Below are 27,900 nucleotides of genomic sequence, written 5' to 3' on the forward strand. Positions count from 1 at the left end.
AAGAGGGAAACACTCCAGGAGCAGCAGCGAGGATACAGAATCCAATCCAGGGCAGCCAGCCATAGGTGCTGGTGGCTACAGGCTGCTCCCACGCTGGAGCAGAGCTGCTGCTGAGCAGCTCTGTGGCCCCTGGGCTCCAGTCCTTCACTAATTACTTCCAGGCCTGTACTCTTGACATTTGCAAGCTCCTGATTAGAGCAACGAGGGAGAAATCTCCGAGGGAGATGGAGGCCGAACTGCACCACTAATAAAAGCTGAGACTGACAATCGGCTGGGAGGCGAGAGACAGGAGGTGGAGGGACTCGTCCTTGCAGTCTCAGTTTCTTTCTGAGCCTCTGGGATGATGAGAGAAGGTCAGGGTTTGTTAGTGTCACTGTGAGGAGCAGGATCTGCCACTGCCATATGCCTGGTGCCCCCAGGGCCTGTGCCAGCCTCTGAGTCCCCCTGGGCTAGGGGATATTTTTAGACGTGGAGCTCAGCTGGAGCCACTCCTGTGACTGCCCCATGCCACCTCGGGTCTGCAGGCTGTCTGGGTGCCCAAGTGCTCTGCTTTCCTGTCGGCTGACTTGCTGCTTTGCATCCAGGTTTTGGAGCCTCCTGGATTCTGAGCTCTTTTTCCCCTGCCCTCTCTGCCCCACGTCCCAGCTCGCTGCCTTGGTTGGGTGGTAGCCTGCTCACTCGGGAGTGGAGTCAGCCGGAGCTGTGAGGCTGGGAGGTGGTGGTGGTGGTGGTGCAGAAGCCCAGAGCAGGAGAGGCTGCTCTGCCTTGCCAACATCTGCTGTCGGATGCCCAAAGTGGCTTCTGAGGGGGTGAGTGTGTATGAAACAGACATGCAGCAATCTCCTGCATGGCTCTTCTAGGCTGCTGGGTCCCTACCCTGCTGGGCAGGTTTCTGTTATGTAAATGTTGATAACATTCCCTTCCCTGTCCTCTTTTTCCCCTCCCTGTTGCCCCAGTTATGCTTACCTGGGTCCAGCTGTCTGTAGCAGCCCATTTAGCTGTCTGTCTGTCTTTCTGTTCATGCAGCCCTGCCTTTGCATCTGTTCATGTCTCCAGCCTCCTCAGATGCTTCTTCAGACACAGACTCCCCCCTCATCCTTTAAATCTCACCTGCCCTGAGTTGCAGAGGCTCTGGCAGTCTTTCTGCTGTACACACTCTACATCTACACTTCCCTGTCCCAAGGGATAAGCAGCAGAGCTTCTGGTCCCTGCAGCATCCTCCCTGCTGCGCCTTGTCCTGCTCCTGGATGAAGAACAGCAGTGCCTGAGGTCAGGCTGTCTCACTGGTAGGGATCTGCAGTGGGTTTGTGCTGACTCCTTTCTGCTGCTTCTCCCTCCCTGCCAGAAGACAGTTTCTCTGGCCCAGGACAGAATGAAAATGAGGTGTCCTTCCTCTTCATCCTTTCCCTTGAAGGATGCCTGACATCGAAGCAGCCAACCTGTGTGGTCAGGGCTTAAGCCAACTTTTCAGGAGCTGATGAGCTTTCTAATGGAAAACTCAGCCCTACTTCTCTCTCTGCTTCCCTCTGCTCCTAGGCTGTCCTATTTATCCAGGCTGCAGTGAGCATCTCTCTGGTGCCTGCAGCCATAGCTGGTGCTGGGAGCCAGCAGACGTCTCTGCAGCGCTAGCCTGTGGCAAGCAGTGGATTTAGGGTCACCATGTCCCACTGCCAAACCTGCTGTGCTGCTAATTGGGTTACAGACCCTTGCAAAATAGCTCTTTATCAGCGTTAGCAGCTGTGTTTGGGTCTCTGGGTGACCTTAAGATCTCAAAATAGCTAAAAACTCTTTCACTGGTCATTATGCCTCTGGAAGGGACAGGTTCCCTAGAATGCATCCAGAAGGACTGGAAGTGATTTGGAGGAAGGCACTCAGCTGAGGTCCAGCCTGTGGCAGTTGGACTCAGTGATCTTAGAGGTCTTTATCAGTCAAAACAGTTCTGTGATTCTGTGGCTCTATGATTCTGTGATTCTGTCTTGGACTGGGGCGACACAGCATGGGGAGATGACAGAGTGAGGTTGGCTGGGGAGACACAGCATGGGGAGATGGCAGAGTGAGGTTGGCTGGGGAGACACAGCATGGGGAGATGACAGAGTGAGGTTGGCTGGGGAGACACAGCATGGGGAGATGGCAGTGTGAGGTTGGCTGGGGAGATGCAGCATGGGGAGATGGCAGTGTGAGGTTGGCTGGGGAGACACAGCATGGGGAGATGGCAGTGTGAGGTTGGCTGGGGAGATGCAGCATGGGGAGATGGCAGTGTGAGGTTGGCTGGGGAGACACAGCATGGGGAGATGACAGAGTGAGGTTGGCTGGGGAGATGCAGCATGGGGAGATGGCAGAGTGAGGTTGGCTGGGGAGATGTAGCATGGGGAGATGGCAGAGTGAGGTTGGCTGGGGAGATGCAGCATGGGGAGATGGCAGAGTGAGGTTGGCTGGGGAGGTGCAGCATGGGGAGATGGCAGTGTGAGGTTGGCTGGGGAGATGCAGCATGGGGAGATGGCAGAGTGAGGTTGGCTGGGGAGACGCAGCATGGGGAGATGGCAGAGTGAGGTTGGCTGGGGAGATGCAGCATGGGGAGATGGCAGAGTGAGGCTGGCTGGGGAGATGCAGCATGGGGAGATGGCAGAGTGAGGCTGGCTGGGGAGGTGCAGCATGGGGAGATGGCAGTGTGAGGCTGGTTTCCCTTTGTAAGCAGAGACAGATGCATGCAGATGGTCAGTGAGATCTCAGTGCCCTCAGTTACCCTTTGAGGAGACAAACCGTGCCCTGTGGGTGTCTCCAAAGGAGATGTCCTGTGGTGAGCGGTGGGGTGGAAAGCCCTTGGGTTTCCAGCTGCCAGGATCTCAGTGTCGGGGAGTGGGGACAGCCTGGTCCCCCTTGCTCTCCAGGAGCGTGGCGCAGCAGGGGTTAAGAGCTGGCGTGTTCGGGAGGCGCTGCCGCCGCGCTCCCCCCTCCCCGCCGCTGTGTGTGTGCGGGGCTGTGCCGGGGGTGCGGGAGCCAAAGTGCCGGTCAGTGATGGAGCCGCTGCCATGACAACCCCGGGAAATCAGCCTCCGCGCCGCCCAGGGATGCTGCCGACCGGCGCTGGGATGCTGCTGCCGCCGCCACCCCGAGCTCCGGCCGCCCCTCGCTTCGTCTGAGAGCAGCCTCCCACCCCCGAGCCCCCCGGCTTGGGGCGGGTGTCCGTACACCCCCTCTCCGGAGCCGAGGAGCAGCGAGACCCTCTCTGTCAGCTGGCATCCCATCGCCTGCAGCTCCGCGGGGAAGTTTCGATCTTGCGACAGAATCGGCATTTTGGGGAGCTTTTGGGTGTTTTTTTCCCGTTTCCCCCTCTGTTACTTACAGAAGGCAGCAGCAGCCGGCGAGCAGCCTGGCCCCGGCCCCTTTGCTGCCCCAGCCTCTTTTCACGGCCGCCCTCCCCTTCTGCTGCCACAGACACTTACGTTTCCTCCTTGGGTTATAAACTTTTGATGCCAGATCTCCGCAGCGCCTGCCCAACTGAATCTTAAAGTAGCGTCTCCAGCAGACACACATCTGCGACCTTCATCTCTTGCTCTGCACCTTCTCCTCCTCCTCCTCCTTCTCCTCCCCTCCCGTCCTCCTCCCTCACCCAAGGATACTGGGGACTCCCTCCGGATGCCGCTCGGCAGGCTCAGTGCTCGCAGGCTGCCTTGCTCCTGATCTCCGTGGAGCTCCGCATCGCTCGCCCCGGTTGTTTTGCTCCCCTCCTTCCTCTCCTTCCTCCTCATCTTTCCCCCACCCCCTTACTTTTCGCTCCCGGTGGCCTTGTCGGGTGTGTTTTGTTTTTTTGGCCTGTTGGAAAAGTCCCTGCTGCCCAGGATGGGGGTCGGTGGGTGCTTAGCCCTGCCCTGGAGGTGCCTAGTCGTCCTCTGTCTCAGGCTGCTCTTCCTTGTGCCCGCAGGAGTGCCCGTGCGCAGCGGAGATGCCACCTTCCCCAAAGCTATGGACAACGTGACTGTGCGGCAAGGGGAGAGTGCCACGCTCAGGTAGGACAAGCTGCGCTTCGCTCTCGGGGGTGGGGGGCAGATGTCCTGCCGTGGCTCTTTGGGTGATGCTGTGTGCTGAACAGGGCTGCCGGAGGGTCCTGGGACCGGTGGAGACTTTGCGTGCGTCCTGCCGGCTCGTTCCCACGGTGACAGAGGACACCTTGGCGGGCACTGCTGTGCTGGTGTTGTTTGGGGGGAGGGTCGCAGCGCAGGGCTGGCGACCTCCCGTCGGTGCCGGTGCGGGGCTGGCGGTGCCAGCCGTGGTGCTGACAAAGGGGCTCAGGCGGCAGACGGCAGTGAGCGCTGCTGCCTGGCGCTCCCGAAGTTGGCTGGGTGTGTGTTGTCGGTGTGGGAGGGGAAGGGTGGTAGTGGGGGGGGGTCTGCACTGCCTGCATTGCCAGCGGCTTGCCAGGGCTGCGATGCCTCCGAGGTGTCAGCGTTTCGCCTTGATCACTTTATAGTCTCTGCACGGATCTGTTAATATCAAATCAATCTTTTACTCCAGGGGTGCATCTTATGAATTCTGATGGATGTTTTACCTTATGCTGTTTGCTGTAGGAGGAAGGCAAAGGCAGAGGCAGCTTATATGCAGATGGGCCACTTCTGTGCTGCACAATACAGCAGGGTCCCTTTTCATCCCCTGAATGAGTTACAGGTGTACCTGGTGCATTACCCGTGTAGCTGAGCAGCTTTCTACAGACAGCTCGGCAGCGTGGCCAGATGAGCAGATAGCAGCCCAGCCTCCCTGAGGGGGTGGCAGGTTCGTGTCTGGAGCTTTGGATTGTGGCTCAGACAGCCCAGGGAGGACCTGAGCTGGTTAATCCAGCAGGGCGAGCAGCCCTGCGACTTGGAGCCAGCCGCAGAGGGATGCCCGGGGTGCGAGGCTGGAGGAAGTGAGTCTGGAGGAGTTAGTGTGGTGGTTTCTCTGCAGCAGTGAGCAGTGTGTGCCCCCGACGTCAGGCTGGCTGCTCGCTGGCTCCGAGCTGGAGGAGCAGAGCTGCAGCAGAGAGCAGCTGCTCTTCCCAAAGCTGGGCACAGGCATGGCACAGGCAAGCTCAGTGTGTTGTGCTCTCCATCAGCAGGGGTGAGGAGCTTGTGGAGCTCGGGCAGAGAGTGCTCTACTTGTCTGGGTGGTGAAGGCGTGGGCAGGGGGCACGAGGCAGGCTTCCCTGTGGATGAGGTGGTCTGTGGAGAGGGCAGATGTGCAGTGCATGGTGTGGTGGTGGGCACCAGTCTGACTCGAGGTCTGTGCTGCTGGGAGAGGTGTTGGTTGGTTGTCTGCCTCCCAGTACAGCACCTGCCAGACTTTGGGATGTTGTCTGTGCTGGCACATCCCTGTTCCCTGGTTCCAGCCAGGGGCCCACTGGGACACACTTGTGCTCACCTCGTGTCGGGGGGGCCGTGGCACAGCGGTGGAGCAGAGGGCACGGTTCCTCGCGCTCTCGTAGCTGAACAGCAGCAATGATTAACCCGAGCTGGGCCCAGCAAGGCAATGTAAAGAGGAGAGGATACCCCAGAGAGATGCCTTTGGCCTTAGTGCTCATTTCCTCACCGTCTGACTTTCTCTCCCCGGTGAAGCTTGGGGCTGGGGCTCTCGCAGGCAGTGCTCATGGAGGTCGGAGCACGATGGGGGCTGCTGCGGATGCACTGCATGGAGTGCTGAGCCCTTTCCCCGGGGACCCCGAGGCTCCAGCTCCGGCCGAGCCTGCTGCCAGCAGAGGGCTGACTTGGATCTCTGGCCTCTTTCCTGTCCTGTTCGTGAGGCAGCCAGCCCTGGAGCACTTGGGGCATTTCAGAAACTCTGCCTCCCTCTTCTCAGAGGAGCCCCTTGCCCCAGACACACTTCTTCTCTACCCATTTACCCCTTGGCATCTGCTCCTGGCCAGGCTGTCACGGGCTCACAGGATATTAGGGGGTGGAAGGGACCCAAGGAGATCACTGAGTCCACCCTCCCCCCCCACCAGAGCAGGACCACACAATCTAGCTCAGGTCACACAGGAACACATCCAGACAGGCCTTAAAAGTCTCCAGGGAAGGAGACTCCACAACCTCTCTGGGGAGCCTGTGCCAGGGCTCTGGGACCCTGTCATTCCCTTTCTTTTTAACCTCAGGTTTAGTTTTTCCCTGCTGCAGACAGGATTTTGGCCTCCAGCTGCCATTTAGCCTCCATTTGCCCCAGCTCCTCTTGCACTGCTGTTTTCCAGTAGTCCTACCTCCCATCCTGGCTGTTCAGGGAAGTGGTGGAGTCCCCATCCCTGAAGGGATTGAAAAGCTGTGCAGATGTGGTGCTGAGGGACATGGTTTAGTGGTGGCTTAACAGTTGGACTTGATGGTCTTAAAAGTCTCCTCCACCTGAAATGGTTCTGTGGTTCTGTTGCCCTACTCCTACTCCCCTGAGTAGCAGTTTTCTGTCTTCCCTTGGGTCTGAAGGTGGACAAGACATTGCACACAGCAGCCCCAAAGATGGTGTCAACCATGGGTTGAACACAGCAGCCCAAAGGTGGAACATCCTGAGGATGTGGCTGGGATTTATTTGCAGGCCACAATATCCCATGGAGATCCAGGAAGGGCCAACAGCCCTGGGAAGGTCTTGGGAAGCTGAGAATTGTAACTCCAGCTCGTGGCCCTTGCAGAATTTATCATGATGCTGCTAGGTCTGGAAGGGTCAGGTCCTCTCCCATCCTGCTTCATAGGGGACTGCTGTCTGGGTATGAGTTGAGCTGAGCCTGTGAGTCTCCCAGGGCTGATGAAAGCTCTTTGCTTTTTGAACCAGCTCTGGAGCCACACTTGCACTGCAGAGAGGGGAGAAGGGAGCGAGCAGGACTGTGTGTCAGCAGAGGGGGAAGCGTGGAGGCCTCTCGGGCTGGTTGTGGTTTTCCTGCATTGGATTTTGGCCCCTTCCAGAGTTCCAGTTCCAGTTCCAGTTCCCCACCCTTCTTTTTTTTTTTTTTTTTTTTAATTTATTTTTTTACTGGAGGGAGGCTCAGAAACGAATCCTGCAGACACCAAAGCTCCATCTACAGGCAGCTCCTAGGTCATCTCAGATCAGCAGCAAGCGGTTGCTCTCTTTTAAGCAGAGATTGTTGATAATTTGCTACTTTTTATTGTAAGAACAAATAATTCCCCTCATCATCACACACCTTTCCTCCTCTCTGGGGAGCTCGAGGCTGTCTGCGAGTTCTCTGCCTACTACTGCAATGAAAATCCAGCTGCCTCTGAAAGACAAAACCTTCTGCCCAGGGGGCAGGGCAGGTGCTCGGCTGGCAGCGCTAACCCCTGGTACCCACCAGTGTGGGACACGAAACGGAGTCAGGAGCTCACTGGTAATGGACAGAGAGGTTGAAGAAGGTCACATTTTAATTTCCCAGCTGGGATTTGATGTGGAAACAAGGATTAAGTCTCTGCTTTTGGGAAGAGTGCCACCGAGTCTCAGCTTTCTGTGCACGATGTTTCTTGGCTGCGTGCCCCGCGAGCTGCAGGGCACAGGCATCCATCCCTGGGTTGCTATGGGGGCACGGCTGGCAGGTCCCCAGCGCTGTCAGCAATCCCCAGGGGCTAAAGCCTGGCTGGAAGCCTTGGGCCGTGTTTTATCCCAGCTGCATCCCAGTGGTGGAATCATCTCCACCATCAAGGGTGCGATGCAGGCAAGGGGCTGTGGCAGACGCTGAAGCGGCGCTAAAGACGCCTGGAGGAGGGATGGGAGCGCTCTGTGCCGCCAGCAGCACGACCTTTTATAGCAGGCATCAGTGCAGTTCATAAAGACATAAACCAACAGCTGCTGAAGATTCCCAGGCTTTGGGGGGAGTTTTATCTGCATTTAAGAAATATTGGCTTTTTATTATTGTTTTATTTGAAGGCGAGGGAGTGTGCAGCGCTTCAGTGGCTTCGGTGCCTTTCGGCCCTGGGAGGGAGTTTTCTCCTTGCTTGCCATCAGAAAGGCATCAGGGCTTAAGGTGGCCTCCTCCTTCCTCTATGCCTTGGTTTCCCCAGCTGGAAAATGAAGCCAACAGCAGTTGTTTGTCAGTGAGGAGTGTTCATAGGCGGTGCTAAAAACCTCAGGCAGGTAGGACAGGATGAGAAAAAATGGACTGAAGCTTAATGAGGGAGTAATGAGACTGGAGATGAGGAAGAACTGCTTTAGCGTGAGGCTGGGGAGACTCTGGCACAGGTTGCCCGGGGAGGTTGTAGATGTCCCCTCCCTGGAGGTGTTCAAGGCCAGGTTGGATGAGGCCTTGAGCAACCTGGGCTTGTGGGAGGTGTCCCTGCCCATGGCAGGAGGTTGGAACTGGATGAGCTTTAAGATCCCTTCCAGCCCAACCCAACCCATTCCATGGTTCCACAATGAGTAGGCTTTCCACTAAACTAACTCAGAGATGCTTTGCTCCTCTATTAGGGGCAGGTTTTGGAGATGTCCCTGCTCACCATGCAGGGGGGGTTGGACAAGGTGATCTTTGAGGGTCCCTGGAGGTGTTCAAGCAAGGCATGGATGGGGCACTTAGTGTCATGGTCTAGTTGATTGGCTAGGGCTGGGTGCTAGGTTGGGCTGGATGAGCTTGGAGGTCTCTTCCAACCTGGCTGATTCTATGGTTGTATGATTCAAACTGCTGCATTCTGTGATTCATTGAACCCTGGAATTGTTCGGGCTGGAAAAGCCCTTGGAGGGCATCGAGTCCAGCCTCCAACCCAACACCCCCACAGCCACTAAGCCATGTCCCAGAGCTCCATGTCCTCGTGTTCACTGAACACCTCCAGGGGTGGTGACTCCACCACCTCCCTGGGCAGCCTCTTCTATCATTCCCTTCACTTGTGGGGGTCTCACCCCTGTTGTTTGTCAACGAAGGAAACCCAAGACCCAGGGCAGCTTTGCTCCCTCACACCCAGAGCTCCGCCACCAGCTGCACTTTTGCCAATTAGCAACTTAGGAGACCAATTCCAATTAAAACCAAAAAGGCAGAGTAAAACACCACGAGAGACCTTCTTCATTTATTTCTGCAATTACAGTTTTAATTATTTCTGACAATGCTGCTTTGCTTTTTATTTCACTTTTTTCCCTTTTTTTTCCTCCTGTAGGGGTGTAATAATCTGCTGCAGTGCTCAAGGAGGGAAAATAAAGCCAGCAGGAGCAGGCAGCAGGGCCAGAGGGACTGGGCACAAGCCTGGGGAGGTCAGGGGGAAGTCAGGGGGTTGGGTTTTTCTTTAAGCCCTTGTTTTTTGTGCCAAACCACCGACCCTTGGTTTGTCCTGCTTCTGAGTGGGGGTTGTGGCACTCACCTGCGGTGCCTGGCAGAGGAGAGAAGCATTGATGCGGCCAGGTCTGTGCTGTGGAGTCCTTGCTGGAAGTGGGGAGTGAGTCGCTGCCTCGTGTGTGTGTGTGCAGACGCTGAGAGCTTGGGGATTAGCGAGGAGCAGATTAGTGAGGACTTGCTGCATTGCTGCCCCCTGCCTCCTCCTCCTCTGCCACCCCAAAACCCCCAAGTCTTCCGGAGCAGCTAAATTTATACCTGCCGTTTGCAGGGTGGAGCTGGCTGCCTGCTGGAGCTGTAATTGGCGACTCAGTGAAATTACAGCCACGGATTCTGGCATTTGGATCCTCCTGGCTGGCATCATAATTTCTCCCCGGGTAGCTGGTATTTAACTTGTCTTATCTGCTCCTGATAGTTATAATTACAGTGCCCGCTCGTTCTCCCCTGCAGTATTGCAGCCGTCAGGAGGGTGGTTGGAGAAAGGTCAAGGGGTTGAAGGAGGGCTCCTTCCTCTGCTCCTCTGCAGGAAGGCAAACACTGCTGCTGAAGGGCAGAGGCAGAACTGGATGCCCAACCCCACCAACTCCTTTCCCCTTTTGGTGCAGCCTCACAGCCCCCTAGCTTAGAGCCACAGAATCACAGAGTGGCAGAGGCTGGAAGAGACCTCTGGAGATCACCCAGTCCAACCTCCCTGCCAAAGCAGGGTCACCCAGGGCAGGCCACACAGGAATTCATCCAGATGGGGCTTCAAAGTCTCCAGCAGAAGGAGACTTCACAACCTCTCTGGGCAGCCTGCTCCAGGGCTCCATCACCCTCTCAGCAAAGCTGTTTTGCCTCATGTTGAGGTGGAGCTTCCTGGCCCCCATTCCGTGTCCATCACCCTTTGGCCTGGCACACCATGCCAATGTCCTTGGTGGCATCAGGGGACAAGATGCTGGAGGCAGTTTGAACTGTTGGTGTTGCAGAAACAGAGAGTCACAGAATGGTTTGGGTTGGAAAGGACCTTTAAAGGTCATCTAGTCCAAGCCCCTGCAGTCAGCAGGGACATCTGCAAACAGAGGGACTTGCTGAGGGATGAATCGTGGTCACCATTGCATGGGGGCAGAGCCTGCTGCTTTGTGTGGTGTGCCTGCTTGGGTGGCATGGGGAGAGGGTGGTTGTGCCTACTGTGGAGCTGTGTGAGGCAGAGCTTTGGGGACTTCACCTGCAGCCAGAAAAGATTTTGCTGCTGTTAGGACAAGAGAGGCTTTACCATGGGTGCTGGCCCAGAGTCAAGCAGGTCAGAGAGCTAAACCCCTGCTGATGTGGAGACTGTAACCAGAGCACTGGAACTGTGCTTCAGAATGCCTGTTTTGGGGAGTGCAGTGACCTGGTCCAGCTCTGTCATGAGAGAGTTGGGGCTGTTCAGCCTGGAGAAGACCTTAGAGCAGCCTTGCAGTAGCCTGAAGGGGACTACAGGAAAGCTGGGAAGGGACTTTGTAAACAAAGGCTTGCAGTGACAGCATGAGGGGCAGTGGCTTTGGGCTGGAAGAGGGGAGATTGAAACTGGAGATTAGGAAGGAAATTCTTTCCAGTGAGGGTGGCGAGACCCTGGCACAGGTTGCCCAAGGAGTCTGTGGATATTCCCTCCCTGGAAATGTCCCAGGCCAGGCTGGATGAGGCTTGGAGCGACCTGGACTGGTGGGAGGTGTCCCTGCCCATGGCAGAGAGCTTTGGAAGTAGATGGTCTGGAAGATCCCTTCTAACCCAGACCATTCTGTGACCTCTCCAAGGTCTGGGATGCCAGCCCGGGGAGGGTCCTCTCACCTAGCAAATGCCAACCCCCACGCTGAGTTCCTGAGCTGAGCTAGGCAGCGGCAGTGAGAAGCAGTGCTGCTGAGCTGCGGGGGATGAGACTCAGCTGTTGTAATCCTCTCACTCTAGGGCACAGGAGATCTTCTTGCAAGCACCAGGAGCTCCCCAGGCTCAGGTCTTTGTTTCTGGAGAAGGATTAGGTGTTAAGGCTGCAGAGGGGGCCCCGTGGCTGTCTCTCACACCCCCAGCCTGCAGAGAGTTCTGTGACTGCTCTCACAGTTGGTCTCTTGGTTTGTCTCAGCCCTGAACCAGAGATGCTTGTTACAGCAGCTGGACATGTTGCTGTAAGTGATAATCTGTAGATAGCACAGCCCAGCAGACACTTCACGAGGAATATCTGATTTGGTGACTGTCACTTCTCCTCCTGCCCTTGTGCAGCCTTTGAGGGCTGGGATGTGCTGTGCTTGGGGTTTCTCCTGTGGTTGGTTTTTAGGGGGTTGGGGTTTATTTGTTGCTGTTTGAATGAGAAAAAGAAGTCCACCCCAGCCCCTGCCAGCCGCTCTCACTCTGTGACGTGGCAGACAGCAGTGTCACCCTGTGCCCAGGATCCTGGGGGGTGTGAAGAAGACTGTGGCCAGCACAGCAAGGGAGGTTCTCCTCCCTTTTCACTCTGCCCTGCTGAGAACACATCTGGAGTATTGTGTTCAGTTCTGGGCTCCATAGTTCAAGTGGGACAGGAAACTACTGGAGAGTGTCCAAGGGAGGCTATGAGGATGATGAAGGGCCTGGAACATCTGTGTGAGGAGGAAGGGGGTTGTTTCCATGACTGTGCTCACTTGATGGACTTGTTCCTCAGGATACAAATGGGTCTCCAAGTGGAGGGGTTGGATAATGAGCACCACAACTCTCGTGGTGTGGCATCAGAGCACAGTGCTCTGTCCTGATGCCAGTAGCTGCTTTGTGGCATCTCCAGTGCAGGAGGGCTTCAGAGCTGGGAAACCTGAGGAGTCATTGCTCACTGAAAATCAGACTCATAGAATCAAGCAGGCTGGAAGAGACCTCCAAGCTCATCCAGCCCAACTTAGCACCCGGCCCTAGCCAGTTGGCCAGACCATGGCACTAAGTGCCCTATCCAGGCTTTGCCTCAACACCTCCAGGGAAAGACTCCCTGGTGATAGAAGGAGAGGACATGGCCTGAAATTTGTGCCAGGGGAGGGTTAGGTTGGAGATTAGAGACAATTTCTTTGCTGCCATGAGTGGTCTGGCCTTGGAAGAGGCTGCCCAGGGAGGTGGTGGAGTCCCCATCCCTGGAGGTGTCAAAAAAAAGGTGTAGCTGTGACACTGTGGGACATGGTGTACTGGCCACGTGGTGTTGGGTTGGTGGTTGATGATCTTAGAGATCTTTTCCAACCTTAATAATTCTCTGATTGTGTTTTCTGATTCTGTCAGCTCAGAGCTGTGTGTTTGAGCTCCTAAGTCAGAGCACAGGCAGCTGGACCGTGGGGATATGCAGGCTGCAGGGAGTGGGGATGCAGAGACCTGTGGAGCCCAGCTGGTGCCCCAGTCCTCAGACCTGCCCCCCCCCACCTGGGTTGGCATTTGCTGTGTCTTTGTGTGTGTGCAGATAGAGATATATATATTTTAAAAATCTAGCAAATTCCTAACCCATATAAATCCAATTACCCAGGTTCTGCCTGCAGGGAGCGAGGGAGATTAATGTTTGGTATTTTGGCAGGAATGTAAAAAGAAATAGGTGGTAATAACAATGAGGGCTCATAAAAGGGAAGCCATAGCCCAGTCTGTGCCCAGAGCTCGGCTGTCCTGCTCCTGGGCATTGGCCAGCAGAGTGCCCTGCTCCCACCGAGAGGCAGGAAAGAGCCAGGAGTGCCTCTGGGCTACCTGAGCACTCATCCTGCACACTGGGGTGGCAGCAGTGTCATCATGTGGAGGCTGGCAGCAAGAAATGGTTTACGTTCCCAGGGCACCTTCTCGTGACAGATCCCACTGCAGGTGCAAGAGGCATGGGCTGGTCTGTGTGCATGGTGTGTGAGTGTGTGCATGGTGTGTGCATGGTGTGTGGGGTGTGTATGGTATGTGTGTGGTGTATGTGGTGTGTGTGGTATGTGTGTGGGGTGTGTGGTGTGTATGTGGTGTGTGTGTGGTGTGTGCATGGTGTATGTGGTGTGTGTGTGGTGTGTGCATGGTGTGTGTGGTGTGTGTGGTGTGTGTGGTATGTATGTGGTGTATATGGTGTGTGTGGTGTGTGCGTGGTGTGTGTGGTGTGTATGTGGTGTGTGTGTGGTATGTATGTGGTGTGTGTGTGGTGTGTGCATGGTGTGTGGGGTGTGTGTGGTGTGTGTGGTATGTATGTGGTGTGTGTGGTATGTATGTGGTGTATGTGCTGTGTGTGCTGTGTGTGTGTGCTGTTGCTGTCCCCATTTTCATAGAGCTGTAGAATGAGTTGGGTTGGAAGGGACATCCAAAGGTCATCCAGTCCAACCCCCTCTGCAGTCAGCAGGGGCATCCTCAAGTAGGTCAGGTTGCCCGGAGCCTTGTTGAGCCTCATGTGGAGAAGAAGAGTCTCAGGGGTGACCTCATTGCTGTCTACAACTACCTGAAGGGAGGCTGTAGCCAGGTGGGGTTGGGCTCTGCTGCCAGGCAACCAGGGACAGAAGAAGGGGACACAGCCTCAAGCTGTGCCAGGGCAAGTTCAGGCTGGATGTTAGGAGGAAGTTGTTGGCAGAGAGAGTGATTAGCATTGGAATGGGCTGCCCAGGGAGGTGGTGGAGTGGCTGTGCCTGGAGGTGCTGAAGCCAAGCCTGGCTGGGGCACTTAGTGCCATGGTCTGGTTGGTTGGGCAGGGCTGGGTGCCAGGTTGGGCTGGAGGAGCTTGGAGCTCTCTTCCAGCCTGGCCGATTCTCTGAGTCTATGAATCTCCTCTCCCCTGCAGCTCTCAGTAGCCTTGCTGGAGGACAAAGTCCTTGCAAGGCTGTGCCCATGGCACGGTGTTGGTGCTTGGCTTTATCCCCTTCTGCTGCTTGCTCACAGCCCACGTGGTGACCGCAGCCGAGAGGGTGTCACACTGCCAGGCTTTGACACTCAGGAGCCAGCTGCTCGTCACCCTCCAGCAGTACCCTTCCATCTGCCACCCGGGCGAGGTCTCCTCTTGGGCTCGGCGCTGCTCTCCGTGTCCCCTGCGTCACGGATGTGCCACCCCACGCTGTGCCCTCCACCCTCACCCTTGGTCACCTATTAATCACAGCTCAGATATTACAACCCTACAGCAGTTTCTCCCTCCTCTGCTGGCTTCACATCAAGCTCTTTGCTCTCCCTTTTATTACCACCACTGGTTTTATAACCCACTTTATCAGATGACTTTCCCCCCCCTTCCCCTTTCTTAAAGAGCATAACCCAGGAGCAAGTCATCATTCCAGGAGGAGGGAAGAGAGCCTTCAGCAGCAGCGAGCGCCCCGGCTCCTGCCTGCAGCCCAGGGTTGTTGCGTTGGATTCAATCAAGGCAGTTAAAGCCAGAGATTTAAGGTCCTTTGTGCCAGCACAGGAGTTGCTCTGATGCAGCAGCAGGTAGAAGGCAAGGCTGAGCCCATTTCCAAGGAGACTCCAAGTCACCGTTGGAAGCAGCCAGGCCTGGGGCTTGGCTGTGGCAGCTACGGCAGGAAGCTGTTAGCATTCACACTGCATCCCATCTCTCTCGCCACCCTCCCTGCTCCTGCTCCTCATCCCCATATATCCCTTTGAGTGGAATTGATTAGTTTGGCTTGGAAAAAAATAATAAAGGGGGGAAGGGCTGCTTTTAATTAATATTCTTAACTGTGTGATAATTACACTGGCTGGTCCCATCGCTGCCTGAGTCACCCTCTCCTCTCTTCTTCTTGCGAGAAGGCTGTTTGGACTTAATTAAAGTTAGGGATCCAGGGCTAGTGGGAACAGCAGGAGCCTTGCAGGCCTCTTGATGAAATGATTGCTGTGGGGGAAGCAGCCACTGTCCTCCTGGAGCCATCAATTGCGATGCTGAGATGCCCTTAGGACTGTCTGCTTTGACTGCCTGCGTCAGTGTGGTGTGGCCAGCAGCAGCAAAGGGATTGTCCTGCTCTATTCGGCACTGTTGCGGCCACGCAGCCAATACTGGGGTCAGATTTAGGCACCACACTCCACGGGGGACATTGAAGGGTTGGAGCAGATCCAAAGAAGGGAAACGAAGCTGGGAAGGATCTGGAGAACAAGCCTTGTGAAGAGTGACTGAGGGAACTGGGGCTGATTAGTCTGGAGAAGAGGAGGCTGAGAGGAGGCATCATTGCTCTCAACAACTCCTTGAAAGGAGGTTGGAGTGAGGTTGGGGTTGGTCTCTTCTCCCTAGTATGAGATGACAGGACATGAGGTTTAGGCTGGAGATGAGGAACAGTTTGTTTGCTGCAAGTGTGGTCGGGCATTGGCACAGGCTGCCCAGGGAGGTGGTGCAGTGCCCGTGCCTGGAGGTGTTTGAGAAAGGTGTGGCCATGGCTCTTGAGGACAGGGTTCTGTGGCCATGGTGGTGTTGGGTTGATGTTGGTCTGGATGACCTTAGAGGTCTTTTCCAACCTTATTGAATTCTGTGATCTTGCAAACCATTGCACCTCAGTGCATCTCATTGCATCTGAACTCACATTTCCCCTCCCATGCCCACACACTCCTCCTGGGCACCACAAGCCCTGTTTTGGAGTGGGAAGAGCCCAGTTTGGGTGCATTGCTTCTGCTGCCCTCCCTGAGGGAGCTTTTCTTGGAGCAGCACTGAGGTCTCCGTGCCCACTGTCACTGGGGGGTGTTGGAGGTCATGGTGGGGGCTGTAGCAGGTCGTGGTGAGGCGTGTTGCGGGTTGTGGTGGGGGCTGTTGGACGTCATGGTGGGGGCTGCTGGAGGAGTAGCAGAGAAGCTGCGTGGCCTTGGCAGGTGCTTTTCATCTCTGGGTTCAGCACTCGTGCTCGCAGACAGCGCTGCCACCGCAGCTCAAATGCAGCCCAGGCAAGAGCTTAACAAGCTCCGAGAGCTGTCCGGAAAGTTATCCTGACACCAAGTGACAGGCTCTCAATTGATATCCTCTGGAGACTTTAAACTCACTTGTGTGAGGTTTCCAAAGCTGGTTTTGTCTCATACCTGAGGAATCCTTTATCCGCTGCGACGCCTTCCCTGCCTTGTCTCATTGCTCCTGACGGTTCTTTGTTGCCTGCTGCAGCACGAGTAAACCCTGCTGCAGCACTGCTGAACAGGAGCTTCTCTGCTCCTCTGCTCTACTCTGCTCTCGGCCTTGGTTTCCCACGGGAACTTTCTGGGCTGCTGCTGTTGCTGCAGGGAACTGGCTGGAGCCATGGCAGGATCTCTGCTGCTCAGCTGAGAGGGCAGGAGAGGCTCCAGACTACTGGGGAAAGGGAGATCCCAGGATGTTAGGGGTTGGAGGACACCCGAGGAGGTCATTGAGTCCAACCCCCATCTGGTGTGGGCAAGGGGGGGAACAAAGGTGCTGGGAGGTGGCTGACCTCCCAGCCTCAGAAAGCTCTGGAGCAGTTGAGGAAAATCTTTGTGATCAGCCAGGAGAGGACAAGAAGCTGTGCCACAGCCAGCAGGGCTTTGTCAAGGAGAGGCTGTGCCAGGCTAATCTAATATCCCCTGCATGACAGTGCTGCAGGCCTCGTGCTGGGGGGAGGCAGCAGGAGGTGCCTCAGAGGGTGACCTGGGCAGAGCTGTACCTGCTGCTCTGGCTGCTGGTGGGGAGCCTAAGGTAGGGACCACCTGGCAGGCAGTGCAGAGGGGGCTGGCTGCTGGAAGGTGCTTGCCTGCTTTTGAGGCCCAACCCAGCATAAACTCTGTTCCCAGTTGCAGGGAAAGCTGCCTCTGCAGGAGCCTGGGGCTGGCTGATGATATCCTGCTGGACTGTACAGAGGACTCGAGGGATCATCTTTGTCCTCAGTCTCCTTGTGCAGGATCCCTGGTGTGTCTCTTGCTGGCATCACTGTGCTGCAGGGCTGGCAGCAAGGACATGGAAGGTTTCTGGTGCAGCAGTGTGCAGGTGCTGGTGCCCTGTTGCATGAAGTCCCTCTGATGGTGCCCCACGTGGGAAGAGTGGAGCAGGTTTGCTGCTCGGGTTGGTTTTCCAGTGAGGATTGCCAGCCTGTGGCAGGATGGATGCTGGCCTCATCCTGCTGCTTCTTTGTACCCTTCTTGTGGAGGGTGCTGTGCTCCAGCCCCACTGCACTACCCTGCCCCAGCCACCATGCAGCCCCATTACATAGAAGAGAAGGTTTAAGAGGCAGCTAGGTCTGCCCAGGCTCTAGGCCTGAGGCTGCAGGCTCTCAGAGGTGCACTTGGAGCATTTTCCTTGATTTCCTTTTATTGTCCAGTAAATTGGTGCTGGGTCCAGCCCATCAAGAAGCAGCTCCCCTGACCAAAAGATGCTGGTTCTCCCTGTTGGCCTCATCCTGTCTGAGCTGCTGAGCTGTGAGGGTGCTGGCTGCTCGTGCTTGGCCCCAGAGCAGGGATTACACTGCAGCCACATCCTTCCTGGTGATGCTCCATGGCCAGGTCCATGATGCGGGCCTGAAGCTGAATCCTTCCACTGTGCCACTCCTAACCCATTAGCCCCAGCCAGGAGCCATGGGGCCGGGGGGGGCAGACCTGATGGTCCTGTCCGTGGGGCTCCCTGTGGGAAGGAGCTCTGGTGTCTGCTTGGCCTTGCTCTCCAGACCCTGTGCTTTGTCCTGTGGCTGCTGAGCTTGCAGCTGGTTCTCAAGACGGATGCTGCACTTAGCAGGGTGCTGCCAAACCCACTGAGTCCAGCAGGTTATTTCCCTTCAGGAGCCATTTATCTTTCCCCTTTCATACAAGAGGCTTCTGTCTCTCATCTTTCTTCTCCTCCCACGTGGGAAGGACTCCAGCCTTCCCTACCCTCCACAATCACATGGGGTCAGATCCTCTCTGATGAGCACACTGATCTCCTAGTGAGGAGAGGCAGTCTGGGGGGCAGTGGAAGGGCTTGGTGGGCTCCTGCAATGCAACTGAACATCTCTCAGTTCCTTTCTGTCTGTTATTTAAAGGGAGATCTCTCCAGACTTCAGTTTCTTCTGTCTTTTCTGAGCAGGTTTTTGGATGAAGCTGGTGGGAAGCCAGCAGGTGCCAGGCTTGGGTTTGAAAGCTTTTTTCCTGGCAGAGAATTGGTAATTTGTCTCTGTTTCCCAGAGTGGAGTAAGAGAGGAGCTGAGGTGGAAAATGTCAGTTTAGGAGTGCCTTGGGCTGCACTCTGACCTAAGAGCAGCGCTCGAGGCACTATGGGACACGGCTTAGTGGGCACAGAGGTGTTGGGCTGACAGGCTGAACTTGATCTTGGACTAAGAGAGAAGCTGAGTTGTAAAGTGCCACTTTCTGAGGGACTTGGGCTCTGCTCTGACCATGGAGCACTGCTCTAGGTGCTTCAAGGAGTCACAGGCTCACAGGACGTTAGGGGTTGGAAGGGACCTGGAAGGATGATCCAGCCCAACTCCCCTGCCAGAGCAGGATCTCCTAGGCCAGATCCCACAGGAACACATCCATGTGAGTTTGGCATATCTCCAGAGAGGAGACTCCACAGCCCCCCTGGGCAGCTTGTGCCAGGCTCTGTCACCTCACAGGGCCTCAGCTTCCACTACTGCCCCTTGTGCTGGCACTGGCATCACCCAGCAGAGCCTGCTCCAGCCTGTGCCACTCTCCTGCACATCTTTATAGCCACTGCTGAGGTCCCCTCTCAGCTCCTCCTCTCCCAGCAGCACAGCCCCAACTCCCTCAGGCTCTGCTCCTAGCAGAGCTGTTCCATTCCCTTCAGCATCTCTGTGGCTCTGTGCTGGACTCTGTCCAGCAGTTCTGTGTCCCTCTTGAACTGGGGAGCCCAGAACTCAACACAGGACTCCAGATTCAGCCTCAGCAGGGCAGAGTAGAGGGACAGGAGGACCTCTCTCGACCTACTCAGCACAGCTCTTCTAATCCACCCCAGAATGGCCTTGCCCCTCCTGGCCACGCGAGCACATTGCTGACTTTTGTTCCTGTTCCCTGCAGCAGGAGGATCCTGGCCCTTGGGTAGTGGCTTGCAGGGTGCCAAGCACTCTGGCAGAGCCCACCCAAAGCTGCCCCAGGAGCACCACATTCTCCCCTCACCCACCAACCTCAGGGGGCAGGAGAGTGCTGCCTGCCGACCGCGCGTCTCCTACCTCACTGCTCAGTCTTTGCCTGCCTTAAATAATCAATTGATATTCAATTAGCATCCAGTCCTATTACTGCCTCCCTGAATCTATCATGATAAACCCAGTTACCAGTTATTGGCCGTTAATTACCATCTGATGATTAGGAACAGCAAGAGATGCCCCAGCCTCGGCGCCGCTGTCGGGCGGCGTGGCCGCGGAGCCGGACCCCGCTCGCTGTCTCCCACTAATCAATGGGTGTTTAACATGCAATATTTGTCTAATTAGCTCTAAATTAAATCCTCATCGACAGCACTTCGGGGGAAGAGATCTGCATCAGATGTGATGGATTAGACACGGAAGGGCTGTTATTGTGTGTGTCATCTGCTTGCCTTGTCAGGGCTGGCACATGACTCCCCGTGGCTGTCAGCCCCGTCCTGGGGGGGACTGGTGATGGAGCGATGCTTTGGTGCTGGATTGACAGTCCTGGAGACCTCGGGTCTCTCTTTGCTCACGCTGGAAGCATAAGCAGCTCTTCCTGGCACCCTCCCTGGCTTCCACTCCCTCCTCACCCTGTGCATCCCAGCGAGGAGGATGGGTTTTGAGAGGGGGCAGGATGCTTTCTGCACCAGCAGAGCTCTGCCCAGCCATCCTGGGCAAACCTTTCCGCTGCACTCTGTGCTGCCAGCTCACTTTTGGAGGAGAGTTTGTGGAGTCTCCTTCTCCAGAGACTTTCAAGCCCTGTCTGGATGTGTTCCTGTGTGACCTGCACTAGATTATGATCCTGCTCTGGCAGGGGGGCTGGACTCAGTGATCTCCGGAGGTGCTTTCCAACCCCTCTGACACTTTGTGGTGTCTGGCTGGGCAGTGAGGATGGGGGAGATGGTTGTGGGCATCAGTCTGACCTGGCACCAGGAATGCTGGATGAGGATCACAACTCCCAAAGCCTGGCAGTGCATGGAAGAGCTGCTTTGGGGCAGCACCTGGCTGCAGTTTGTCAGCAACCGTGGAAGCTGTTTTGTGTGAGCAGCAGGATGGATTGCACGGCCTCGGGGCTCCTTGCAAGAAGCAGCCTGTTCTTCACACCCAGCCTGGATGTAATTAACGCTTCTGATGGGATGTTGTGCCAACAGCCAAGCAGAAAACACCGGAACAGGAGGCAGAAGCAATGCTGGGGCTGTTTGCTGGGGATGCCTGGGGAAGCAGCAGCCAGGTGAGCTGCGCGGCAGATGCAGGAGCATCACTGCAGCCTCTCTGGCCTCTGGTGGAGGGTGAGAGGAGCAACACAATGCATGAGGGTCCCTGCAGGTTCTGACATGGTTTTGCTGTAGCAGACGGAGGAGATGAATGGTTCCTGTGAGGTGTTTCTCCCCCTGGGTGCACAATGGATATGTAACTGCCAGCTCCTAGCTCCCTCCTTTCAGTCCTTTGCAAGGAATCTCTATCCTTGGTATAGGTCAGGAGAAGTTTCTCAACAGCAGTTTTTCTGCCACCTTCAGGGTTTGACTAAAGGTGGTGAAACCTTTTGAAGCCTGAGAAGAAAACTGGCTCCTTATGGATCTTTCTTTGCCCCTTCTCTGGAAGCCCAGGTGCTACGAAGTGCCCAGCCTCACCAGCTGGGAGGGAGAGAGGGAGGGAGGGAGTGATGGATGGATGGATGGATAGGTGGATGGATGAATAGGTGGATGGATGGATGGATGGATGGGTGGATGGATGGATGTCTCCTGCAGGAAGGAAAAAAAAAGACTTCCCATTAGCAATTGAAATTGTTCTTAAAAGAATTTGCCTATTCTGCAAGGACTGTTTAGTAATTGATAGCAATTGCCAGCAATTAACTACAAATTAATTTGTGCCACTGTGCAGCAGTGTATTTATGGCTCTGTATTTATGGGCACTCCCTCTCCTTAAAAATATCATCGCTGCTTTTGGTAAGTAATTAGAACTTAGTGAATAATTTCCCACTGTAGGTATGAATTTTAACTGTTTTTTACTACCAAGTGCTTCATTGTGCTGCTGAGTGAGGGCTTGGCATTATTTATCCTGTTGTAGAGCCCAGAGGCTGGGACAAGGCAGAGAGTAAAGAGATAGTCACTGCCCAGAGCAGCTTGCAGGGGTTTTTTATGTCTTAGGTCTCCACAGCTGGCTCCTAAGCAGCTCTTCCAGGAAATAAAACTCCTTTGCAGCCATTGGCACCAGTGCAGCAGCTTGGCTGCCACCACATTTCTCTTGATTAGTGGGAGCAGTAATTCCTTACTAGTAATAGTAATGCTTAACCACTTGAAAAGGAGGTGATGCCACGAGGTGGTGAGCAAAAGGTGCTCTTTTGATGCATTGACTTCAGCTTGGGCTTTGAGGTGCCTTGTATTTGCTTTGTGGTGTTTCTAAGCTGACCTCAGGTCATGGCTGCAAACTTTTAATGATGCTGCTCCAGCTCTACACATGTGTGTTAGCTCTCTGCTTCATCTAAGCATGGCTCCAGGACTGGCAGGTTTGAGGGGACAGGGAAATGCTGGCTGGGTGCTGAGGGTGGGGGTTGGTGGTGTGACCCCAGCCATGGAGAGATCTGTCCAGAAGAGTTGATAGTAGGAAAGCTGTATCCTGAACACCTTCCACCAAGCTCTGCTGGTGGGTCTGTGACTCCCCCTGGAGCCTCCAAGGGGTTCTTAGGTGGTCAGGGGTGGCATGTGAGGGGGATTCATCTCCTGGTGTGTGATTTACAAGCTGTGGTAGTCATCTCACAGCACTGTAAGCTGGAGGCTGGAAGAAGGTGCTAATTAAAGCTCATGGTGACAGCATCCACATGTGGAAGATCCCAGAGAGGGAGAACCACAAGGCTGGAGAGCAGATGTTGTGTTCAGAAGTGAGCTTGGGAACTGGCAGCAGTGTTTGGGCTGGCAGTGCCAGTCAGGGGTGTGCCCAAAAGTGCCCTAAATATGTTTTGGCTGTCCTGAGGAGGAGAGAGATGCTTTAACTGGGGGTCACATGAGAGCCTTGGGGCCTCACAGGGACAAATAGCTTTGGGCTTTACCACTTCCACTGAAGTGCCTCTTAGTCATTTGAAGCTCCCAGGCTGCTTGGACCTTTCAGAGCGTTGCAGAGGTGTCTGGCCCCGTAGCTGTTCCTGTCCCTTTTGTCGCCTGCGAGGAGGAGGATTGGCCTGCACCTCTCGTTCAAAGGCTGTGCTGATCCTGCCTGTGGCTGCACAGCCTGTTCTGGCTTCATTACTGAGCTTGATTAAATGGTACTTGTACAGCCAAGGGTTGGGAAAACACACAAAGGGACTTTTCTACTCATCTGAGGCACTTAGGTGCCGTGGAGACCGACGCTGAAGGCAGAGGGAGATGCGGTTTGACATCGCGGCTGCAGTAATGAGATGTAACCCATTAGGGCAGCATCCTCCTGGGGTCCAGCTGCCTCTGAGGAAGGGAGAAGGTTGAGACAGAACTTCAGGAGCTGGAAAAGGCTCCTTCTGAAGAGGGAGAGAGTGAAGTGGAGAGTGGCCCTGTCCTTGAGGGTGGCTGGGAACAGGCTGCTTTGCTTCTCAGAGAACTGGGCTGTGAGAGAAGCAGGCTGAGGAGGTTTTCACCTCAGGATGTAGAATCATAGCATTAGTCAGGGCTGGAAGGGAGCACAAGGAGCAGCCAGTTCCAACTCTCTTCCCATGCCCAGGGACACCCTACCCTAGAGCAGGCTGCACACAGCCTCAGCCAGCCTGGCCTCAAACACCTCCAGCCATGGGGCCTCAACCACCTCCCTGGGCAACCCATTCCAGCCTCTCACCACTCTCCTGCTCAACAACTTCCTTCTCACCTCCAGCCTCACTCTCACCACCTCCAGCTTTGCTCCATTCCCCTCAGTCCTGTCACTCCCTGAGAGCCTCAAAAGTCCCTCCCCAGCTTTTTTGTAGCCCCCTTCAGATCCTGGCAGGGGAATGGAGCAAAGAAGGTCCCCTGGGAGCCTCCTCTGCTCCAGCCTGCACAGCCCCAACTCTTTCAGTCTGTGCTCACAGCAGAGCTGCTGCAGCCTCTGAGCATCCTCCTGGCCCTGCTCTGGACACTCTCCAGCATCTCCAAATCCCTCTTGTCCCAGAGGCTGCAGAGCTGGATGCAGGACTCCAGGTGGGGTCTCAGCAGAGCAGAGGGGGAGAATCCCCTCCCTGTCCCTGCTGGCCACACTGCTGGCTCCTGTTGAGCCTCTCGTCCGTGTCATTTCTCTGTCTGTGTGCAGCCAGCAGCGCTGCTCGCTCTGCTAGAGCACAGAGCTGGAGCTGTCTGCAGCCCTCTCTGGCAGGTGTGTACAGTGCATGGGCCCATGTCAGAAACAAAACTGCTCCTGTCCTCCTCTCCTCCAGAGCTCTGCTCGGGTTTGTCTCTGGGGACTGGGAAGGGCTGCAGCAGAAGGTGGAAGCTCTGGCTGCAGGGTGTGTGAGCTTGGCCAGCCCTGAGGCTGCCAGGTGCAGGACACAGCACAGGCTCGGTCCCGAGGGCCGAGGCAAAGCACGAAAGGCACTGCAGGAACTTGGAGGGCTAAGGAGTAATTTCCAACCAGCAGGCTGCTGGTCTTGAGCTCTCCTCCTCTGCCAGTCTGCCCTTAGATTTCACAGCCCAATTATTTTTGTGCCGTCCTCCCCGTGCTGGAGGAGCAGGGAGGGAGATCTCCTCCCTGCCCATCTGCAAGCCTCCTGCGTGCTTCACTTCAGCCTTTTCCCTCTACCCATTCCCTGCTGCTGCCGGGGGCCGGGGCACAGAGGCAGCTTTCATCTGCTCTTCTTTGGTGTGGTGATTCAGAGCTGGTGGCTCTTGGCCTTTGCACTCGGGGTCTCGGGTTTGTTAGCAGCTGTTGTGAGGAGGTTTGTGGTGTGCTGGTGTGTGGAGGGAGATGCTGCAGGGCTGCTGTGGATGGATCAGATACCCGCACGGAAGGATGAGACCCCTGACCCAGCAGGGCCCCTGTGGGAGCTGCGTCACAGCTCCCCACCCTCAGCCTCTGATCTGAGTGTGCTGGTATCAAGCTCATGTTGGGACAGGGAGATCTTAGGAGGTGCTTCAGACTTCTAACTGCGGTCTCTGATGGCTCTGCTCTCCCTTCTGGCAGCTCTGAGGCATTCACTTGTGTGATGAGTTTCCCATGCCCAAAGTCACTGCCTGGGCAAGGCTTCAGGACTCCACCAGTGCTTCTGACTGCTTGAGTGCCCTGCAAGCCTCCAGACAGGGGTCAGCGAGGCTGCTGCTCTCGGAGGAGCTCAGAGGCCCCAGGTTTGAAAGCTAAGAGCACTTGGCTGCTCTTTGATGGTGGACTGGAATGCCTGCAGACAGCAAGTTGGGGCCCTCAGCAGCTTCATGCCTGCTAACATTTCGTGCCCAAGCTCTCACAGCACAGAGCTTGGGCTGTGATGCTGGCGGATACCAGAATTGAGCAGGAGGTCCCAGAGATGGTGATGGTGGAGGCTCTGTCTGGCCTCAGGACTGTCCCTGAGGAGGTGGCGAGGAAGCAGGTGAGGGGAAGGAGCTGAGCCATCCAAAATCCTCCTGGAATGCCTACAGTTAAACTGTGGCAGCAGCATTGCTCACCCGTGATCCATCATCCCACTGCTGCTAGCACTGGGGCGGTTCTCCTTGGCTGTCTGCAGAAATAACACTGGGGGACAGGGGAGGGGGGGACCTGCCATCCCCCGGGGAGGGTTTTGGTGGCTCTCAAGTGCCACCCCGTGGATCACAGACCCGACCTCGGGGGTTGAGCAGGAAGTCTGCAGAGCCGGTATCAGAGTTGGGCTTGGCAGGATGACTCTGGTGTCTCGTTGACTGTGAGTGCCCAAGGGCTGCTCCTGCAGTGGGCAGACCCTCAGGTTTGGGGTGGAGACCTGTGGCAGGATTTGCCTGGCTCCTGCCCTGGTGCACCTTGGAGCAGGTGGCTCAGTTGCTTAGCTGGAAGTAGCACCTGGAGCCCTGAAGCAGGCTGCCCAGAGAGGCTGTGGAGTCCTCTGCAGATGTTCCAGACCCATCTGGACATGTTCCTCTGTGACCTGGCTCAGGAGTGCCCTTTGCCTGGTCAGGAGAGTTGGAGTTGATGATCTCTGGAGGTCACTTCCACCCCCTACCATTCTATGACTGTATGGAAACCAGGCAAGGGAATTTGGGGGAGGCTCAGAGCCTGGTGCTGGGGGAGGCTCTGTGCCTGGTGTTGGGGGAGGCTCAGAGCCTGGTGCTGGGGGAGGCTCTGTGCCTGGTGCTGGGGGAGGCTCTGTGCCTGGTTTTGGGGAGGCTCTGTGCCTGGTGTCTGGGAGGCTCAGAGCCTGGTATTGGGGAGGCTCTGTGCCTGGTATTGGGGAGGCTCTGTGCCTGGTTTTGGGGAGGCTCTGTGCCTCGGTTGCTGTGTCCCTGCAGCTCCCCCCTCTGCCCCATACAAATTCTGTGCCTGGAGCTGGTTAAATACATCAATTAGCTCTAAAACAATTATTATTTTTTTCTGAAATGCCATTTTATATCTGCAGTAACACAGCACAATGATCCTGGGTTATTTAGCAGAGCATTTGCCATGAAAACAGTCATTACTCTTTAAAGGCTGCTGACTGTACAAGCCTCTTAACATGGAACGCAAGGGGGGCAGCAGTCTTGCTGTCAGAAGTGCCTCCCTCCCTGCCTAGATTAGAGGCACTGCCACCACGAAGCTTGCAGCTTGCCTCAGTGGTGTGTTCCACTCCTGGGAAGCCCTTGGTGCCTTAGGAGGAGTGTGGCCAGCAGATTGAGGGAGGTTCTCCTGCCCCTCTACTCTGCCCTGGAATATTGCATTTAGTTTTGGGCTCCCCAGTTCAGGAGGGGCAGGGACCTGCTGGAGAGAGTCCAGCTCAGGGCTAGGAAGATGGTTAAGGGGCTGGAGCACTGCCCTGTGGGGAGAGGCTGAGGCACTGGCACAGGCTGCCCAGTGAGGTTGTGGAGTCTCCTCCTCTGGAGCCTTTCCAGCCCTGTCTGGATGGATTCCTGTGTGCCCTGAGCTAGAATCTGTGGTCCTGCTCTGACAGGGGGGTTGGACTGGATGATCTCTTTGGGTCCCCTCCAACCCCTGACATCTGTGATCTGTGATCCTTGTGATGCTGCCAGCAGCCTCTGGAGCGTGAGGGCATTGCCTGCCTTTGCCTGTGTCAGTGTAAGGATCACAGAATCATCACAGAATCGTTTTGGTTGGAGAAGACCTCTGAGATCATGGAGCCCAAGCAGTCTCTAACTCCACCAAGTCTGGTGTTAAACCATGCCCCTCAGCACTGCATCCCTGCCTCTGAAACACCTCCAGGGATGGGGATTCAACCCCCAGCCTGGGCAGCCTGTGCCAGTCTTTGACAAGCCTTTCAGTGAAGTTCTTCTCATGTCTAGACTATGTTCCAGTGCTGATGCCCAAACTCTCAGACAGTTCATGCTCCCTCAGTTTATGTGCCAGAGTGCTGCACTTGGCATCAGCTGCAGAGGGGGAAGTGCTGGGTGGTCAGCAGCTGTCTGGGAAGAGGTCATAGAACCATAGAACTGCTGTGGTTGGAAGAGGCGTTGGAGATCATCAAGCCCAACCACTCACCCAGAGCTCACAACTTCACCACTGCTGCTAACCCCCTGCCACTAAACCACATCTCTCAGCATCTCTGAAATCCCTCCAGGGCTGGTGGCTCCACCACCTCCCCAGGCAGTCTGTCCCTGTGCCTGACAACCCTTGCTGGGGAGAATTTTTTCCTGATACCCAACCTGAACCTCCCCTGACACAACTTGAGGCTCTTTGCTCTTGTCCTGTCTCCTGTTGCATGGGAGAAGAGACCAGCCCCCACCTCGCCCTGACCTCCTTTCAGGCAGTTGCAGAGGGCAATGAGGTCTCAGCATTGCCTCCTGAAGACAAATCAAACCCAGACCCTCAGCTCTTCCTCCTAAGACTTGTGCTCAAAAGCTGATGAGTTCAGTCCAGCTCTGCTGCATCCTCATCACTTCCTACTCCTCCAGTCCCTCCCTTCAGGAGCACTCTAATCTCCAGGGGCAGCAGCTCTGTTCCTCACCCAGCCTAAGCCCAGCAGCTCTGGCTGTTGGCTCGCTGCTGCTGGAGCCATCCTGTCACACAGATAGCATTGGTTTTGCTGCTAAGTCAAGAACAAATTTAGCACTGAACTGTGGTTTTCCTCCTTCCCCTCCTTGAAGTTCTGGGGAATTGTGTTGGCTGTTGATTATTTACTTCCTTCTTGGACCTCTTCTGGATACCTGGCGTGAGCCCAAGGGGCATGGGTGGAAATAACCATTCTCAGGCTGCTGAAAGCCTTTGGCTTAAGCAAAATAGTTGTGTTTAAAGATTAATTGAGAGGTGTGTTAAAAAATGGAGCAGGTCATGCAATTTTAATGCTGATTGATGCTGTTATCAAAGATTCAGCTGCGACTCCTCTCGCCAGGACCTCTCCTGGCAGCTCTGTCTGCCAGGGATGTGGCTTAGGTATTGCTAATCCTTGGTGACTCTGGCTCCTGTGAAATCCATGGGAAGTGACTCCTCATGTCTGGCACACAGGAGCCTGGGATCTGCTGGGGAGGGCCTAGGGAGGTGCAGGAGCTGGATGGAGGAAGGGCTGCTGCTGGTTGGAGCTTGAGTCTCTGATGAGTGAAGGGAAGGAGGGACTGTGTGGTGTGGTTGAAACCTCTCTGT

At 55.6% G+C, this 27,900-nt stretch overlaps 1 protein-coding gene across 7 annotated transcripts in view; it reads left to right on the forward strand.

The window, feature by feature from the left end:
* The window catches only part of OPCML (opioid binding protein/cell adhesion molecule like), a 464,999-nt gene that overhangs the window by 337,147 nt on the left and 99,952 nt on the right, over positions 1–27,900 (forward strand). For 4 of the 7 annotated variants that reach the window (XM_064173259.1, XM_064173258.1, XM_064173261.1 and 1 more), the window contains one exon: positions 3,923–4,007. In XM_064173259.1, the coding sequence (XP_064029329.1) occupies positions 3,923–4,007 (85 nt within the window). Of the gene's footprint in view, positions 1–2,952; positions 3,511–3,617; positions 4,008–27,900 lie in introns of those variants that run through there. The other 3 variants (XM_064173262.1, XM_064173260.1, XM_064173257.1) reach the window with 3 other exon arrangements.

Source organism: Pogoniulus pusillus, chromosome 38 (assembly GCF_015220805.1).
Source record: "Pogoniulus pusillus isolate bPogPus1 chromosome 38, bPogPus1.pri, whole genome shotgun sequence".
Taxonomy (NCBI): Eukaryota; Metazoa; Chordata; class Aves; order Piciformes; family Lybiidae; genus Pogoniulus; species Pogoniulus pusillus.